Consider the following 20279-nt stretch of genomic DNA (forward strand, 5'->3'; position numbering starts at 1 on the left):
ACATTTTTAAAACAAAAGCTCAACAATTCAAACATTTTGCCCTCCTTGTGAAGTGAACTATTGTGATTACAAAATTCCTCAGTTGACCAACACTGTATTCCCAAAGCCTCTACAGTAACCTATCAGTCACACTGGAAAAAAACAAACAAAAAAAAACAACAACTACAGATCCTCCAGGATGACATTTTATGGAATCAGGAGCAAAGCATGGCTGGAGTGCAGCTATTACAGCTTGTCTTAAAGAGACAAGAATCTACTATACATGAGGAGACAACTGAAGATCACAATCTAACCAGTGAGACTTTAAGCAGACAGACAGTGGGACTCAGCATGCTAGACCAGAGGAGGCACTGTGGTTAAGAGAGCGACAGAAAGAGGGGATGGGAGAGAGTGAAAGAAGAGAGGTGGAGTATTAAAGAAGACGAGAGAGAGATAGAGAGAGAGAGATAGAAACAGAGAGAGAGAGAGAGAGAGAGAGAGATAGAAACAGAGAGAGAGAAACAGAGAGAGAGAGAGAGAGAGAGAGAGAGAGAGAGAGAGAGCAAACCTTAACCTGTTTTAATCTTTAAAATAGCATCTGTTTGTATTTCAGCTAGCCCTTTAACACTAAATACACTTTCCCAAGCTGGAGTGTGAAGCATTTGTTTAGTCAGAAGGCATCTGTAAAGTGAGGTATTAATACGCACGGTTGTGTGCTGTGCTTGAGTATCGCATGTACTCAGTGAACCTATGTGCTGTTCAGTCACGTCGGCTGTCAGTCATTTTCATGTGATGTTATGATAGTGCTGCAAACCACCACTCCCTGAACAAGAAAATTATCTTACTCTGGTGAATGTAGCCCCAGAGAATCGGCCATATGCGTACCCATTTTGTGGTGACTACAGTGAAATGCAAGTTTTCTCGTGGATAGGATCATTACTCTGGCTTTCTTGTGTAGAAGGGATCATAACCTTTATTCTTTAGCATTACTTCTGTATAAATTGTTCTGACATGAATTGTTCAAACAAACACTCAGATTTGAGAAGGTGACCGTGCCAATCACAGTCATAACCCCTAAAAAACACATTTGGTGCAGTACGGCATGGCACATTTAGGCTTGGTTAAGCCATGCCGTTGGAGTATCGGCAGTAGAGTCACAGGCGAGGGGAAAATCCCCTACTCAGGAACCTGAGTTGAGCTTACACGGGTGAAAAGCATGCCTCCAACGTGCCATGTTTCCATATGGCTTCAATGCCAGGGGGACAAAGTCACAGGACGTGACCGAGTCAGATTAGGACGCGCTGGAGTTCAATCAGACACAACAGCAATATTTCATGAAAGCCAGCCTGTCAACATGCCTTGAGCACAGTGGGGTTGTTTGTGCACTTACACCACACTCCCTACAGGCTTCACAGAGCAGTGAAATTAATAACACAGAGCTGTCCACGCCAGAACACATCTAATGCAGTGAGTGACACAATTATTTCATTAGTTAACAGCAAATTAAGAGCATAAAATCTATAATTTAATTAATAAAATCTCTGGGTTATTGTCCACGTTCATACTCTCAATTCATTAAAATCAGACTATGTGTTTATGATACTAATTATATCATCATAAACATACTGCAGGTTAATAATAATATAGATTTGACAATGGTATCAGTGAATAGCCAAATGAGTGAAGGATGTGGCGAGTAGCCCATTCAGACTGTAAGAAAAGTCTTGAAATCAGGGACTAATATTGTGGTGGTATGTATAAGATGTCCTTCTGCCTGCTAGGGACAAAGTCCAGGCAAAGGCTTGCAGTGTTAAAAGGAGTGTCTAGGGACTTTATCTCAACACTGCGCCCTTGACCTCAAACCAGGTTTTAAAGCAAAGAATGGTGGCACGCAACACAAAGACACTCAAACAGGCAAATAACGCTTGCAGAGAAAAAGCACAGGGCATTGATTGATGGCTGAACCAGTTTCACTCATGACCTTGACTGATATTAATAACAGACTAACAGACAGTGGTGGCTTTAACAGTACATGGCTTGGTGTTACATTTCGCTAAGCGATTCAGTGGTTGAACGGTGTGGAAGTCAGTTGCTGGTTATCAAATCGCTCCCAGAGACTGTGGGGAGCAAAGTGCCTGGCCCTGAGTATTTATTATTACACACAGTCAGTTGCATTGCATTGGATGGCAGCGCTCTATGCTGAAGTCACTTGGGTGTCACTGCTGTAAATCTAAAGGTGTCATTCTGACCATTGACGTGCGGCTCTTTAGTAATACACAATGTAGGAGATACAGCTGGTCATGGAGGAGCACGTCAGCAGTTCTAGCTCACACACACTCTCTAGTGGCTCCATTAATGTCAAAACCATAGAATTTGAGTTAGCCAAGGGATAGTGCTTCTGAGAGCAAAACCATAGAATTTGAGTTAGCCAAGGGATAGTGCTTCTGAGAGTATGAAGGTCAAGGCTCTGCACTGAGTCCTCATTGCCGACATCAATCAACCCCCTCACACCCCAAAACCCGCCCACCTGTCCAGTGGCTCTCGTGGCTGCTGTTGCTGTGACCTTGGCCTTCCCCTTCAGGCGCCCGTGAGTTTGCCGTCGCCGCGACCCTAAAATACCCAAGATCCTCTGGAGTTGCGTCAAGGAGCGGCTGACGTGGATGGGGTCAGGGGTCAGTGTTCATGTCTGCACCCCCCAGGGTCACCCAGAGTGGGCTCTTTGTCTCCTCTGCAGTGTTTCAGTTGGGAACCACTTGCACACACATATACACACAAACACACACACACACACATTCTCTCTCTCACACACACACACACACACACACATGCTTGGAGTATCACAGCGCAAGCCTGCTAAAGAGGATGACATGGGGGTGTTGGGGGTCCTCCTCCTCAGTACATGTCCCTGTAGATCTCCTGCAGGAGGGGGTGCAGCGACATGTCCTCCGTCTTCTTCATCTCCTGCACCAGCTGCGCGTGCTCCGTCACCAGCTGCCTCAGGTCGGCCAGCTTCTGCAGCAGCCTGGGAAAGAGGAAGGCGTCGTCCGGGTGGTTGGCCAGCAGGTGGAGTCGTAGCACGTGGACGATGCCCTCCTGCATGCGCTCGATGTGCGCAACGTTCACCAGGCCCGGCCGGTCTGGAGGGGGAAGGGGGGGGGGGGGTATTAGAATGTGTTGACATAACACACTTTACCTTGTGTTCCCAGGTCATGCTTCTGAATTCAAACAATGTCAGTGGCTTTTCACCCGTGGTGGTTCTGTGTAGCCAATTATACAGTATGTGTGCGCTTGCTTGCACTGTGGTCAATTTCTCCTCTAGATATTTGGTCAGATAATGGCAGCCACTAACAGGTCACTGATTTCATCATTGGTGAAATTGGCTTATTTGTGTTTCATTAATCAATCAGCAATTTCATTTGTGTGCCTGCCTGCAATATCTAAAGAAACATCTAAAGAAATTGGCACTCATACAGAACTCTGCGGCTAGACTTTTAACTAAGACTAAGAAGAGAGAACACATCACCCCTGTGTTGGCTGAACTGCACTGGCTCCCTATTTCCTATAGAATTGATTTTAAGGTTATGTTAATTACTTACAAAGCTCTGAATAGCATAGCACCTTCATATATATCTGAGCTTTTAATATCTTATCAACCACAAAGGAAACTTAGATCATCCAATTCTAATCTTTTAATCGCAAATACCCAAAGTGCTCCACAAACAAAGATGGAGAAGCTGCTTATCCATTATGCCCCCAAACTATGGAACACCCTGCCTCTGTACATAACAGTAAATATTTTAAAAAAGATCTGAAAACATACCTGTACAGGAAACTTTTAGTTAACTCATCTTATCCTGTAGACTACATTTTCAGATCATCTGCTACTATTGAGGGTTTAGCCTGCCAGAAGCAGATGGCTCCCCTATTAAGTCAGGTTCTGCTCAAGGTTTCTTCCTGGAATATGGGAGTTTTCCTTGCCACAGTTGCCATATGGCGTGCTTGTGGGGGTAAGAGGGTTAAGGCTGCCAGTCTTATGACGCCATTTTCTATATTTTTGATATGTTCTGAATAACATAAACAGCAAAGAAAAGTGATTTTGACTGACTGACTATTATTTTGTGTGCCTAAAGCACTTTGAGCTGCATTCTGTGTATGAAAGGTGCTATACAAATAAAGCTTTATTATTATTATTATTATTATTATAATATGGCCATATTTTCTCTCTCTCTCTCTCTCTTTCTCCCCCTCTCCCTCTCCCTCCCCTCACCTCCGCAGCAGATGATGGCGGCCACAAACAGGGCCAGGTCACTGTCGTCCAGCTCCAGCGCGTTGAACTTCATGGCGAACTGGAACTTGGGCTCCATCATGTCGCTGAAGGGCCGGCGCAGGCTCTTGAGGAACTCGCGCGTGATGAAGCCGCTGCCGTAGGCCACCAGCAGCCCGTCCTTGTTCATGCACGAGGCCAGCATGGCGAAGAGCGCCTCGTACACGCCGTACTTGAGCAGTGTCACCTGGTCGTTCAGGTCCAGGCCCGAGAAGCCCGGCACGCACTTGGCGAACTCGGTCAGCTCAGTGACCGTCTCCACGGAGGTGCACTGGCAGCAGTGGAAGATGCGCACCTCGGCCTCTTTGTGCTGGAGACTGCCCGCGGCCGAGCCCACCATCTTGGCCACCAGCGTCTTCTCAGCTAGCTGCAGCGTCTCCATGTCATGGATGACAAAGGGCTAGAGGGAGGAAACAAACGCCAGTTATGGCTTTGACTGACTTTGAGATCTACACTGACAATCATCTGTGTTGCATATAGATAGATAGATAGATAGATAGATAGATAGATACTTTATTGATCCCCAAGGGGAAATTCAAGGTCTCAGTAGCATATAGATGCATGATAGCTTTGGAAAGGTATTATGCTGAAATGCATGCCATTTGAGTACAGTAGACCAGTGCATGCTTACAATTACAACTGTCATTGTCTTACACTGACAATTTGACCCTTTCTATGAATGTCTGTGTGCAACAGCAAACACATGAGAATATATGAAAAAACATATTGCTAATTATGAAGATGTTTAACAGGGCAAGGCAGTGAGGTGATAGTGTGCGATGTTTACTGTGTGCAAACAAAACCAATCTAATCTAATCAGCAATGTGCTTTTAGCTGTGGGCCCATGACTTGCAGAAAACCTGACACTCCATTGAGCAAGTTGTATAACTACACCAATGTATATTTATCTTAACACTTGCTAAACTGCCACGGGAAATAGTGCTCCCGTTTTGTTCCACATGTGTCAATGAGATGGTAGAGAGGGCAAAGCCGAGGGGCAACACAGGCGTCATGGCTAGCACCTGCTGCTGTTTGTCTAGACAGGCCCAGAGTGACTCATTGTGGCTAGGGAACAGAGGTATTATTCACAGATAAACAACAGCCAAGCTATAGGCTAGCACTAGATAACTGAGATTCAACAGTCAGAGTGGGAAATAATCAGAGCCGGGACTCTGTCAGTTCAGACAGAGATTCATCTGCCTGCTAGCCTCGTCGCTGGTGCAAAGTAGAAATGAATGAGAGGTCTGTTTTCCCTTATGGGGATAAGGACTAATGTATGTCAAAAGGAAGAGGCTTCCCTGACTATCTGCCAAGGATTATTTATAGGTTACTCAGTAAGTAGCACTGTAAGTCCACCCTGTTCATGTTACATAGTCTGTAGAGTAATTACTGGCTTTACAGAGTGAGTGCCTCTTGATGATAAAGTCTGTTTATGTGTTTAACCTCTCTTAAGGTTAAACAATGGCTTACAAAGTTAGACTGAGCAGATGCTGAGGGGTCCAGAACTATGTTGTAAGGTTAGAAGACCCACGCATTCAGACTCTTAGAACCATACAGTAATCTCTAGTATGAACCACGCGTTCAGACTCTTAGAACCATACAGTAATCTCTAGTATGATCTCCAATATGAAATGAACCGAATGGATGAATGTCATACTGTAAAGAAAGTCTGAATACAGCTGTCCAGCACATTACCTAAAATGTGCAATATACCAGGACAGAAGCCGCCCGCTTGAAAACGGGGCTTCCCAACAGCTGTGCCTGACTCCAGGGAGCCGTGGCTAACCGCTGGAAGTGAACAGTCAGTGACTGCAACAATCGCTCCAGTATTGCACACATAAGACACTGTGAAGTCCGGTCAGCACTGACCCCTCCCCTTCAACTTCACATTCCTTCCACACCCCATAAAAGAATGGGTTCCACCTCGATACACCTCTCACATGTGGTACTCTATGTGGTGACTAGGAGATAAGATTTCAAATGATCGACTGTAAAAAAATAATGTGATACGTCAACGCCTAACTTTGTGTGCGGTCTTCAACAATGTTTTAATGTAAGATCGCATCAGACTCATCACCATTGCAATGGATGAGGACTGATTGTTGTGAGTGACTGATTTGAGGTTTGGGCGTATAGCTCACACAGTCCTATATTGGATATGGTACAATTAGTACAATTCCAACCCTATTGGGTGCTAAACATGTTAAGATTACAACTATTGAAAATGAAGCAAACCCATTCTTAGGCCAACTGATGTGGGTTTTTTTGTCCATAACACACACAACACACACACACACACACACACACACACACACACACACACACACACATCCCCAACTCCCCTTACCGGTGTGCTGGTCTTGCCCGTGAGAATGGTTCTTGCTTTGGACTTGTTCATGTTGAAGTTCTTCAGGTAGGCCTCGTAGATCTGCTTAGCCAGCGTCTTCTGGTCAGCCACCCGCGGATCCCCCACATCCCGGTCCCCCGTCAGAATCTCCGCTTTCAGCTTCAGCTTCTCCGACTGGGGCATCCGGCCGAAACGGATAGCTGTCAGGAGGAGTGCAGGTCAGCAAAATAAGCACATCCCTTCTAAAGTAACCATTCACTGAAAGCTGATTTGTTATTCACTTTTAATGACTGCAACTTACAGCACAATATATCTACATACACATAGTCTAGGAAATGTCATGAATCCCCACCTCCCCCAATAATATACAGTACAAATGTCCGGCACTTGACACATTCTCTCTCTCTCTCTCTGCTTTTTTTGGAGACTGGCTGAGGAAAAAAAGGAAGTGTTGTGACCCCGCGTTGACCAGACAGATCAGCAGACAGGCCGACGCAATCGACTCTATTTCAGCTGAGCCTCTGGCGCGGTGAGGAAAGGAGGGGATGGCATGGGACGCTGAGCTGGCAGAGTCAGCACTGTTGAGACACTGGGATGTTCAAATCCCTCTTAAGGAACTCCGGGAGGCAGCGATTGGCCAGGCGCAGCTACAGCAGGGGCCTCGTCTGTTTGAACAGATTGCGGACACCCAGGGGGACAGGCTGAGTCAGATTACAAGTTGGAGGGGCCTTCAAAAGCGGACCCTCTATAGAGTCCCACTTCAAGGGAACGGATGCAGGATCTGTAAGGATTCTGGACAACCGTGGTTAAGAATCCCCCCTTTTTACAGGCCTCAGACATTTTACATTTAACTTGAAGCATGACACATCATGAAAGAGCTTTTAAGAAAAGTTAGTGTTCTTAAAAAGCACATGCTCTACTGATCCTGGATCAGAGCTGGGTGCATTAGGGAGAGTAAGGAGAGTGAGGAGAGTGTTATAACTGATGAGTGAGGAGAGTGAGGAGAGTGTTATAACTGATGAGTGACAGCAGGTTATAACTGATGAGCACGTCTCTCTTCTGCTCAGAGTGTTATAACTGATGAGTGACAGCAGGTTACTCCCAGAGCACGTCTCTCTTCTGCTCACCAACCCCAGCATCCATACAGCACACACACACACACACACACACACACACACACACACACACACACACACACACACACACATTGATTATAGGACAAACACTGATAAACACTGACCTAAATCTTTCCTTGTGTATAAACATGGACAGGACTGTATGCTGAAAGCCAAAGGGAACAACAGTTTTCATGACTGAGAGGCAAAGCAGGCTACAATTCTCCAAGCTCTGGCAGCTCCAACACAAGCTATCCTCTTGAGAAAGCAACATTGTACATTTAGCGGCTCAAGCGCCTAAAGATGCCACGAGGAGACGCTCCCATCCAGCTCAGCCTAAGCACATTTCCTGAGCCAAATCTGAGAGGATGAGAGCCTTGAGCCGAGGCCTGGCGCAGGGTCAGTCGAGCGGCTGCCTCCTTGACCCTGCGGCGTCTGCTAGAGCCCGGCAGACAGTGTACAGGAGAGAGGAGTCGGGTTTGGTAGGAGGCGCAAGAGAAAGGGAGGATGGTGGGGCACTGAGAGTCTGAATGCTTTCAGGAAATGCCTTTAGAAGAAGCATGGAGAACAAGAGGAAATGCTGGCCTTTAGAAGAAGCATGGAGAACAAGAGGAAATGTGTCTGAAATGTGTGTAGGGGATGATGACTATGGAAATTCCCCTTGGGGATCAATAAGTATCTATCTATCTATCGATCTATCTTTTTGAAGTTCTTCTTCGAGATCGTCGGACGTGGTGGAGCAGCAGTAACGGTTTGATTCCCGCCGCTGTGAGTCCGTGTCGCTTTGGATAACTTTAACATCGGACTGATTCATAGCCACGACAGTGTGGTCAAAACGTCCAATCTCTTCCCTCCTCCACATCTGTAGACACCCTGCCGTAGCCATGGAAACAGAAGCAGTGCACATGTCATAAGTCATTGACCTGGCCTGGCCACACTAAGTGTTTACTCACAGAGGGCACAGACATACACAGCCCCGTGTCAGACAGAAAGATGTTGACCACAACCCATTTATGGATCGCTTCTCTGGGATAAACCAACACGCAGTGTAAACAAATGCGGTAATTTACACATTGCCCCTTTCCACTGGCCTTCGGGTCGAACATTTTTAAACGATGGCGTGATCTGACCAGCACCATCCACCTGAGACCTTTACCCCGACACGCCGTGAAAACTAGAACGGTAACTGTGGGTCAACGGCTACAATCCTCTTAATCGATCGCCCACAGCTGGATAACCTGATATAATGTGTTCTGAATCTACACATGCTATTTCAAGTCACTTGACTAGAGAGCTTTTCCAAGCAAACAACAACAAAATAAACATCAAGCTTGAGTGGTGGGAAAATTCCAAGTGTGCTTAAATCCCGCGCTTTGGATGAACATCAATTTGGGATTTGGGAATTAAATCTGACATGTCTGTAAATTCCAGCATGAGCTGGCTGGTATCGTTTGTACGGCCAATACTATAGCAAGCTGCTCAGGCTCACGTTCATGGCAGACTGTGTAGCTGGCGATAAAGCACCATTCCCAGCTAGCCTACTCTCTGCTACTCATGTTTCACGCATGGCTCTTTCACAACACCAACTCTGCAGGTGTCATTCACTCAAAAGACTGCAGTTGCCCCTCAGAGGTGCTGAAATATAGCATCTGGACAGGACATGCTATTGAGTGACAAGTGCTCCTCCTCGGTTAGCCCAGGCCATTGCACGCAACACTTAAGTTAGGTTTGTGTGTGTGAGGGGGGCGCTGTGGCTCAACATGCTACAGCGCTCGTGCCATGTACTGTACGGGTCCAAGTGCCCACGGGGACCCAGGTTTGAATCCGACCCGAGTCATATCCCGATCCCAGCCCATCTCACCCACTCCTTCCTGTCTATCTTCACTGTCCTACCCAAATAAAGACAAAAAGCCCAAAAATATACTTAAAACTTTTGTGTGTGTGTGTGTGTGTGTGTGTGTGTGTAGTGTGTTGCGCGGTCGAATTGAACAGATCTTACCATTGTGGGACATGCCCACGGACAGGCACTTCTGGAAGCGGCAGTATTGGCACTTGTTTCGGTTCTTCTTCTGGATCTTGCAGTGCCGCTCACACTTTTCGTACTCCAGCTTGAGGCGAATGGTTCTCCTGAAGAAACCCTGTGGGCGGCAGCGGAAGAGCTCACGTGATTGGTCAGCTTCGTACGACGGAGTATTAGGGCCCCACATGAAGGAAGAAATATTTTTGCCATGACGAGATTAAACTCGCCATGTCGACATTAAACTCGACATTTCGAGAATAAAGTTGAAATGTAATGTTGACTTTAATCTCGACGACACGTAAATAAAGACACGTCGAGATTAAAGTCGACATTACATTTCAACTTTATTCTCGAAATGTCGAGTTTAATGTCGACATGCTGACTTTAAAGTCAACATGTCGAGTTTAATCTCGCCATGGCAAAAATATTTTTTTTCTTCATGTGTGGCCCTAATACTCTGTCGTAGCTTCGCTTCAACAACACAGCTCCCTTGGGCATTCCATACCGGAAGCCCAGTAGTAAGCATGTTTACTCTTTCATGCTATACTGTTAGTTATCTCAGCCTCCAGCGTGTTCCACTGATCAGAACGCCCCCGTGTTTGTGCTGCTCATATAAGCTGGGGCTGTTATTTGTGGTATTCATGCCATTACCCAAGATCAATGGGTATTTAGTGGAAACAACTTCCGTTGAGACTAGACAGGGCATAATGGAACCACTGTCTGCAAGCATGTGGTTTCACACCAAAAGGTATACAAAGACAACTAATAGCATATGGCATGAGATGCATTAATGTATGTTTGGCTATAAATCACCCATGATGCTAATACACAGTTTAATACTCTATACAACCTAGTCCATCATATGTCTCTATACCACCTCGTCCAATATGCACCACATAGCTGGCTGCTGTGCCTATAGAGCGGCACTAGAACATACAGTGGAAGCTGTGAGCAGTTAAGGGTGAGCTGATGTGTCCTGACATGTTCTTAGCTGTCAGAGGGAAGAGGAGAAAACACCCCCCGCCTCCGACACTCATGGCTCTCTCACTCTGCTCTTATATAGACGATGATTCCCAGCCAATGTCAAAGACAGCCAGTTTAGTGCGGGATAAACAGCGAGTCAACTTCCTTTAAATCAATAAGATGCTGGCGCAGGCATCCTGTGTCAGGTGACAAACGACACAGGGCGAGGAGGGGCGGGGGGGGCTGTGTGGGGGGGGTGGTTGGACTAGCGTTCGGAGACGACCCCTTTAACAGCAGAGAGCACACAAGTCCACCCAAGCAGGGAGCCCATCCAAGTCTGCTATCAATCCAGTTGTGCAAGTCTGGCGTAAAGGAACGGCGTGTCACCACCCGGAGCTGGCTGCCAGCTGTGTGGACACGATGAGGGGCAGGCTGGCCAGAGCAGCGTTGCTTAAGAAGCTATTAGGCCCCACACACACACACACATCCCCTGACATTCCCCCCTGTGGCCCTGCAGGCATGTGGACACAGCTCTGGGTCTGTGCGTGAAGGGTTCAAACGAGAGCATTAAGCTTGTGTTTGTGTGTGTGTGTGTGTGTGTGTGTGTGTGTGTGTGTGTGTGTGTGTGTTGTGTGTGTGTTGTGTGTGTGTGTGTGTTGTGTGTGTGTGTGTGTGTGTGTGTGTGAAAGAGAGAGAGGAGGGGAGATGCTTAGGGGTCTATTTGCAGCTGAGAGCCATGCTTCTGGCCGTGTCCACTGCTACAGGTCAGTGTGAGGACAGGACAGGGTCATGCTCTGCCACTCAGGCCACAGGACAGCTGGACCCGAGCGCACGTGTGGAAATGCACTTCTCGTTGCCTTCCCAACATAGCTTCCATCAAGATCCATAATTCAACAGGAAGAAGCAGCTGTATGTGCTTTTAAGTGTTATGACCCACAATGTATGTGTGCTATTCAGCACGTATTTGGAAGAGTTCAAGACCCAATTTTCTGTGACCATCACCCACCCACCCCAATACCTGGCTAAAAACTTTCAAGCAACTTATTTCTTTGTCTCGTGAAAAATGGATTTCGACTGGAATTAATAGAACATGGGTAAACAATTTATGACGAAACCAGGGTACAAAAAAAAAAGCACTCAGACTCAACTGACACTGATTGACAGTCAAGACCTTTAGAGAAGTCTGAGAAAAAGGCCTAACCCATTCATAAATGTGAAGCTCGAATGCCTCCAGCCTGCTCTGCTGGTTGTTTGTGAAGGCCTCCGTGAGAGAAATAATGGAGCGATGAGTCTGGGGGTCGTGACCTTCCCCTCAGGCACAGCTGAGGCGGGGCCTATGAGAACTTCCCGACGGTGTGTGGAGTTCATCAGGTCTGCTTTCTCAGCAGTACCTGCAGGCCTCTCGCTGGCCTGGCCTTGGACTTCTAAAAGCAAACGCTATCGCACATCGGTTCTGACTAGCCAGACGTATGCCATCCCTGCTCAGTACTGGGTGAAAAAGAGGTCAGGAACAATCCAACCTGGCAACAAAAGGCCAATGTGGCGAGGCCGGCACCCAAAACCACCTTAAAGTGGGATTCTGGTTAGTGACGCAGAGAGGCAAAGCAAAACGCAGAGAGGCAAAGCAAAACGCAGAGAGGCAACGCAAAACGCAGAGAGGCAAAGCAAAACGCAGAGAGGCAACGCAAAACGCCTCAGAAAAGGATGCAGAGGGAACAGAGAGGCAGCATGTCCTGTGCAGCCGGTCCTGTGCAGCCGGTCCTGTGTAGCCGGTCCTGTGCAGCCGGTCCTGATGTAGCCGGTCCTGTGTAGTCCTGTGCAGGTCCTGTGCAGAGAGGAAGGGGTCCTGTGTAGCGGTCCTGTGCAGCGGTCCTGTGTAGCAGGTCCAGCAATACCTCACCACAGGAAGGGTGACTTGATTATCCCAACCGGTCCTGTGCAGCAATACCTCACCACAGAGAGAGGAAGGGGTCCTGTGTAAAGGAGCAGGTCCCTGTTAGCTGGTCCTGTGCAGCAGCCTCTATCAGCAATACCTCACCACAGAGAGAGGAAGGGACTGACTTTATTTCACTCTCAGGTAAAGGAGCAGTTATCCCAACATTAGCCGGTCCTGTGTAGCTCCTCTATCAGCAATACCTCACCACAGAGAGAGGAAGGGACTGACTTTATTTCACTCTCAGGTAAAGGAGCAGTTATCCCAACATTAGCCGGTCCTGTGTAGCAGCCTCTATCAGCAATACCTCACCACAGAGAGAGGAAGGGACTGACTTTATTTCACCCTCAGGTAAAGGAGCAGTTATCCCAACATTGCAGACATTAAGCCTCATTGCCTGCAAACTATACACATGTAAGAAATGCTCAGATCTGGTCTCACATATGGTCCCTTAGTGCGCAAAACAGTTCAGAAAACGGCTTTGAAATCAACAAAACAAACATCTCAAGCAGACCCCAGTGTGCACCAAAAGCTCTCAAGTGGAAGAACCCTCAACCAATAGCTGTCTGTTCAGTCCAGCAGTAAAAAAGTATTAAAGTGGAATAGTTATCCTAACCCCACATGCATTAAACATCACGGATGCTGGACAAGGTAATATCCACACTTGGGCTAAACTAAGGGGGGATTATTTCCCCCAAAGTCAAAGTCAAAGTCAAAGTCAGCTTTATTGTCAATTTCTTCACATGTTCCAGACATACAAAGAGATCGAAATTACGTTTCTCACTATCCCACGGTGAAGACAAGACATATTTTGCCAATTTAGGTCCACAGACAAACATAACATTCAAGTAAACAAAAAAGTAAGTAAATAAGTAAATAAGAGGGCACATATAATAATGAAAAAATAAGAGCAGCAAAATTTGGTTGAAATTGTGCATAGACAGTCAATAAAATAGTAGTGCAAAGTCAGGCCAATAAAAGGCTTGGGTAGTTCTGTTTGACCTAAGTAAGAAAGAAAGTGGCATAGTGGTGCAAGTTATGTAAGAGCAGCAGAAGTGTTGTGTTTTCAGGACAACAACACCAAGTTGTAAAGTGTACAAGTGTGCAAGTGTGCAAGTGGAGTAGTGCAGGCGGCCATTTTGGGTCCAATGTCCAGGATGTTATGTAGCTGAGGGTGGAGGGGAGAGGAGGAGAGAGTTCAGCATCCTTACAGCTTGGTGTATGAAGCTGTTGGTGAGTCTGGTAGTGGGGAGCACAGGCTTCTGTACCTCTTCCCAGAGGGCAGTAGATCAAACAGATTGTGAGCGGGTGACTTGCATCACTCACAATTTTGGTCGCCTTGGGGGTGAGGTGGGTGGTGTAAATGTCCTTCAGGGAGGGGAGTGGAAGCACCAATAATCCTTCCAGCTGTGTTCACTATGCGCTGCAGGGCTTTCCTGTTGTATTCAGTGCAGCTTCCGCCCCACACAGCGATACAGCGATACAGCGCCCACCCCCGTCACTGCTGTTTTTTCCACATTATTTTGTTGTGAACTATAGTATGGTCCATTTATGTGATTAGATCAGGTGAACCGTAGGCAATGACCCTCTTGTTGCCCAGCTGAGTTTGGAAAACATCTTTCAAATCAACAAAACAAACCAAACTACAGCCCAAGCAGACTCCAGTCCACACCAAAATCTCTAGTGTCAAAGTACCCACAAGCGGTCGGTTTATTCCAGAGGCATCCGTGACTGCATCTCTGCTGTTCTGATTCCCATGTGGGAGTATAACTGTTGTACCACACAGGGATCCCCTCGCTCACCTTACAGCCCTCACAGGCGTGGACGCCGTAGTGGTATCCCGAGGCGCGGTCGGCACACACGCGACACTCCAGGTTCAGCGAGGTCGAGGAGAACTCCTCTTGCCCGGGGACCGTTCCATACACACCTGAGGATGGACTGGACGCCGGCGTCAGGGCGTCTATACGGGACACAGACAGAGAGAGAGAGAAGGCGAGAGACATAGAGAGACAGAGATGGAGAAGTAGAGAGAGAGAAAGAAATAGTGAAAGAGAAAGAAAGACAAAACAGGAAGACAAATTTTAATTTATGTGCACAGTGTAGTAAAATATCACTCACACAAAACAGCACCTGGGCCCTGTGTGTTCAACAGAAGGCTGATTAGCTGTTGTGACTGCCAAGTCTTGCCGTTGTCAGGCAGAGGAGTACGAGTGGAAACTCACTGATGGCAGAACAGTCAGGCCTCTGCTGAGTGCATGCACACCTTGTGTTCCAGTCAAGCTCTATTAATACACTTTGCAACAGCATACCTGACCCACCAACACAGCTCTTTATGGAATAATCAAACACAAGTCTGGACCGTTAATGGGACCATCAATTGCAACTTGTATATTTGTAATTGAGATATGTTTTGTGTACCGTACATTTAGTTTTGGCATCTTCAAATTCCTTTTAATGGCTGCCCGACTACAGGTTTGCCTTTCTGTGTTCTTCTGGGTTGGACCAAAAGATGCTGCAAAGCTATGCTGTTGTTGGTGTTTGTAAAATGTTGCATGTCTTTACGGAGTCACTAGATGTGGTAGCATTTGTGGTAGATCTACAGAGACAGTAAGAAATGGTAAACAGTAAAATCATATCTCAACAGCTTTCCCTAAAACCAGTCTACCAAATCTTTTCCGGGAATCACAACTCTATTCACTATGGCATATGCTATCCTGTTGCAGAATAACACCTCAAAACCTTGACTTCGGTTTGAAGAATGACACAGACATCAGCAAAGCAAAACTTCTGTCATGTCATTAATGGTTGTTTTTTTCTAATTGACTGAAAAACATTGGAAAAACATCTCAATCCAAATTTCCTTGAGGCAAAAAAAAAGACTGTCTCCTAGCATAACACAGATAACATCTGACTGAGGAATCTCCGCATCTTAGGACCTAAAAGGTCTGGGTCAATTGCTAACCCCCTAACAAGCTCACCAAGGACAATCAGCAAGCAGAAGAAGACTTATGTTCGGGTTTTAGACATAATCCTTAGAATAGACTAAAACGTTTTTTTGTGTGTGTTAGAACTTCCACAATTTGCCCCTACACTTGGACTCACTTATCCGGTACACTTTCATTGAGCTATTATGGGATTACTCTGATCAGCTAATGATTTGCATATAACAAAAACCTCTACGTATGTGGTTCAATGGGTCTTGATCATAAATAACTTACACATTGAATTCAAGAAATACTTTGCTTTTACTTGAGTTGTGTCTCAGTTATCCAGTTAACATAACTGTAGCTCCGCAAATTGCCACTTTACCAGCACAATTACCAAACAGGTGACATAATGTACCCAAATGGACACCATTCAAACTCATGTGTCAAAGCTTCCAGTTCTTTCTGGAAAGTTGCATTATTCATTATACTAGCCACGTCTTAAGATGTGTCAGAAGTGCTCTCATACAAGACACACAAGAAGCTCACAAATCATCATGTCTATTGAGTGTTGTCATTTTACAAACATTTGAAAATGTTTGTGACATACTGGCAGCCACACGACGCAAGATAAAGGGCACTGCAGAGAGTTTGTGGTTTTCATGTGTTCAGTTGTTACAATGATCAACCTCATTGTAGTGGTAGGTTGAACTTGGAGAAGGTTGCGAAAGTTTGACATGTTCTCATTTCCTACAGTTCACAAAGACTCTTTTTCACACGGAAGATTCAGCAACCTCAATCACAACACAGGAAGTTGTAACCTACATACATCCTCTACCTCTGTTAAGCCTTTATAAAGGGTGCTCATGGTTTAATTACAGACAGTATAACAGTAAAACAGACTGATTATGGGAATGACTTCTTATTATTAAGTTATTATATGCATATTATCATAACTTATTATCATGACTTTCTAGAGAAAGAGAGAGAGAGAAAGAAAGAGAGAGAGAGAAGTGTGGTGTGTGTGTGTGTGTGTGTGTGTGTGTGTGTGTGTGTTTGGGCCGACTGAAGAAGGCACATACCCAGCATGGTGGAGCTCTCAGAGCCGGAGCCCAGACTGGAAGACTGGTACTCGGGCACGTCGAAGGAGCTGAGGGCGTCATCATCAATGGACTGGGAGATGTCCTGCAGGTCCTCTATGCTGCCGATGAAGTCCCCACACAGTGGGCTGCCCAGCACCGACTCCTCCAGGGGAGACGGGGGGCAGTAGTGGCTCTCCATGTCTACCATTATGGCGGACAGGGCCAGCGACTGACTCACTCATCAGACTACGAGAGAGAGAGAGAGAGAGAGAGAGAGAGAGAGAGAGAGAGAGAGAGAGAGAGAGAAGAGAGAGAGAGAGAGATAAGTGTACACAGAAAACGAGAAAAAGCCTATGAAACAAAAAGACCAGGCACAGCTGATTATTGGTAATTCATAGAAAAAAACAATTCTGTCCCCAAACAACTTCTTGATTAATCAGCAATATCAACAAAGTGGAACTGTTCCATCAAAGCTGTTTCACATCACTATAAGATAAACAGAAGGACAGCAGTCAGCAAAACTCCCACTGTGATTATGGAGCTGATAGAGGAAATGTTTTATTATCACTCTGAATTATTACTCCATTAAGACACGATAGCTGCAATCACACTTCAGTGACTGCCAGCACAACATGATGTGACCACTCCAAATGTATCGAGTTGCATTGAAGAGAATGCTCTGCCTTTACTTTACTAGCCCACAAGACCTAGGCCTACTGTATTCATAGACCCCTCCCCACTGCAGATACAGACGAGCAATCACACACACACACACACACACACACACACACACACACACACACACACACACACACACACACACACACACACACACGCTTGATGTGCAACACTGAGGTCCGCTAATTAATGTCATAATTGCCAGTGATCCTCGGCGTAATAACGCAACAGTGGGTCACAAGGCCAGCGCAAAGCTCCAGCTCAGCACATAGCCTACACCATCATGTCACAACACTGCACTGCATTCTACATACCAGAGCAAGTAACACGATCCCCAGGCACCAGCCAGAAGGGGACGCAACGCAACACCCGCCCGCACCCCATCGTCTTCAACGGCCAAAACTGGGGCCAGCTGTAACCCTGCGCTCTTGACGGGAGGACTGCACTCTCTAGAAGGGGGGACAAAAACAAGGAAGAGTGCGGGGAGTTGACATTGACACACCATGCTCGCTGATTATCATGTGCTTTTCAAATGATTCGCTGAACACCATTCTCTTCTGGCCGTTGGCTGATAGTACTGCCATAGTACGAGCATTCGAGCTGATGGAATGTCCAAAGTTAAATATTTATTCCACAAAGGACATGAATCATGAGAGTGATATGGCGTCTGAGTTATGAGGAACGCCCCTCAATCAGACTCTCCTGAAAGACACGTCTGGAATGCAATGAGTGGCAAACCTTTTTTCCAATCGCTAATATCTTTAGCACACACACACAAAGCTCTCTTGCCCTGAGTGTAAACAGTCTCCACACATACAGTGTGGAGGAGGCCAAATCTTCAGAAGCCTTCAGAAGCCAGTGACTGATTCATAGGATGACCACTGATTGTGACCAAAATATAACGGTATATAATAATGGAATGGAATATAATAATGTCTCTCTGGACAAGTGGACCGATTATTGATATTATCAGAAAATAGAAAAGAAAAAAGCATGAGTGTCAGACAGAATGATACAATGATAGAGTGATAGAAGGATAGATAGATGTAGGCCTACAGATAGTGAGTGAGACAGAGAACGAGAGAGCGAGGGTATGGGGCCTCCCAGAGAAACAGCCGAGCTTTGTCCTGACAAAAACATACAAACACACACACACACCCACACATACCCACATAGCAACACACACCAGGACGCACAAGGTCACCCAGCAAGCCAGCGGAGCTCCTAGTAGGGGGAAGGGCTGAGTGGGGGCAGGGACTCGAGGGACGGACTTCGGCGGCATGCTGTGGCAGGCTCGAGCACACAGCCCACGATTAGACGGCTGGGATTAGACCACAGGCACAAGCTGCAATCCAGGACACACCAAAGCCTTCTGCATGCTCGCCAGCCAGCAGACACAATGCAAGGGGATATCTGCCGCAAAATCAGCAAAACCACTCAAACGCCACCACTGCTTAAAGATCACAATCTTTGGGGTTTTTCACGACCAAAGACGTCATTTGGCTTCTGCTCTGGCTGCCAGGGAAAGTGCTACAAAGTAGTGAGCTCCAAGGATAGTCTGTCCTCATTGGAGAGGGCGGTAAAGGTGGGGGGGGGGGTTCATTCATTCAGGCTCCGTGAGTCTCCACACACAGAGGACAACAGGGCTCTTGCATCAGCACATAAAGCAGTCAGCGGGCCCAGTGATGAACAGCCTCCTATGGCCTGAGCCTAAACGTGACTTAAGAGTGAAGTGGCCCCCTCCTGAGACCGATCAAAACCCCAACGACACCCCCCAAACGTCCCACCACCATGCCGACACAACGCGGCGTGACACTGCAGAGCTTACGCTGGCCCCCCCTGCATACCACCACCGAGAACACTAACAGCCAAGTAACAAGAATAAACACACCAGGGCAAAGTGACCCAAGTGGCACACCACCTACCTTCAGAAAGGAGCCAGAAGCCTTGTGTAATTCCTTACGTAAACACAGCCTACTTTCTGCCATATTTAACATGACATACTCACCAGGGCTTATTTTCTTAAGCATTGAACATGGATTCTACAGAACAGCTTTTCAGCGGAAAAGCACGGGCTGAATGGGTGGTGACATGCTCAAAGCTACATTTGGAAGAATACCATATAGTTAAACATAATCTCTTCTAACCACCCATATTTCATCTGTAGGTACAACTCCTTTCTTTTTGCTAACTGTGGATTACATGCTCCTTGCCAGCACCTGTTGACTACAAAACAGCTTTCTTGGAACCCCCAACAAGTGGGATCAAGTTAGGATCACTAGTCTCATCACTACCTGCAGTGACATTTCCAATCGCATTTGCAGCGCCACACTAATGACCGTATCTCTGACCACTCCGTAAGCCCTTCGGAGAAGCACCGCTCTGGTCGTCCAGCGTGGTCCTCCCGATCGAGCCCACCCCCACTGCGGCGTGGTTCACTGAGTCTCTGTGGCCTCGGGGAGGGGTGAGGGGGTCGGTCGGAGTCTGGGTTAATCTTTAACAGCTCTGTCACGGTGTGGTGGGGGGACAACTCGGGGCCCCAGTGGCTCCCAGACGAGTGAGCCGAGAGTGGGCCGTCCCCCGCAGAGGAGGGGACAAGGTGGGCCGGCCGGACGACACAGCCCACACCTGCCTCGAGTTTCACCTGCCAGGCTTTCACAGCTGATGTCCAAAACACCTGTGGTGTGCGCGTGTGTGTGTGTTTTTATGGTGTGGTGCATCACACGCTATGCTCCAAAAGCAAAGAACAAACTGAGAACCACACATAAACAAACACAATCACATTCGCCCACTAATCAAACATCAGGGCTGCTCTTATCACAGTGCAGCCGTAGGGGCGACAAAAAACACATCTGGCTGCCACCCAATCTACACCACTTACATCCCTGGCATGGGCTAGTGTATCGATACCACA

General features: G+C 46.8%; 1 protein-coding gene across 1 annotated transcript in view; it reads right to left on the reverse strand.

Moving 5' to 3' along the window:
* Window positions 1-2752: 2752 nt before the first annotated feature.
* The window catches only part of pparab (peroxisome proliferator-activated receptor alpha b), a 38208-nt gene continuing 20681 nt past the window's right edge, over window positions 2753-20279 (reverse strand). Inside the window, exons 2-7 of the mRNA XM_048256333.1 lie at window positions 16688-16933; window positions 14484-14641; window positions 9765-9903; window positions 6651-6850; window positions 4247-4703; window positions 2753-3116 (exon numbers count right to left, since the gene is read on the reverse strand). Coding sequence (XP_048112290.1) covers window positions 2872-3116; window positions 4247-4703; window positions 6651-6850; window positions 9765-9903; window positions 14484-14641; window positions 16688-16895 — 1407 coding nt within the window. The 5' untranslated portion in view covers window positions 16896-16933 and the 3' untranslated portion in view covers window positions 2753-2871. The remainder of the gene's footprint in view (window positions 3117-4246; window positions 4704-6650; window positions 6851-9764; window positions 9904-14483; window positions 14642-16687; window positions 16934-20279) is intronic.

Source organism: Alosa alosa, chromosome 11 (genome assembly GCF_017589495.1).
Source record: "Alosa alosa isolate M-15738 ecotype Scorff River chromosome 11, AALO_Geno_1.1, whole genome shotgun sequence".
Classification (NCBI taxonomy): domain Eukaryota; kingdom Metazoa; phylum Chordata; class Actinopteri; order Clupeiformes; family Clupeidae; genus Alosa; species Alosa alosa.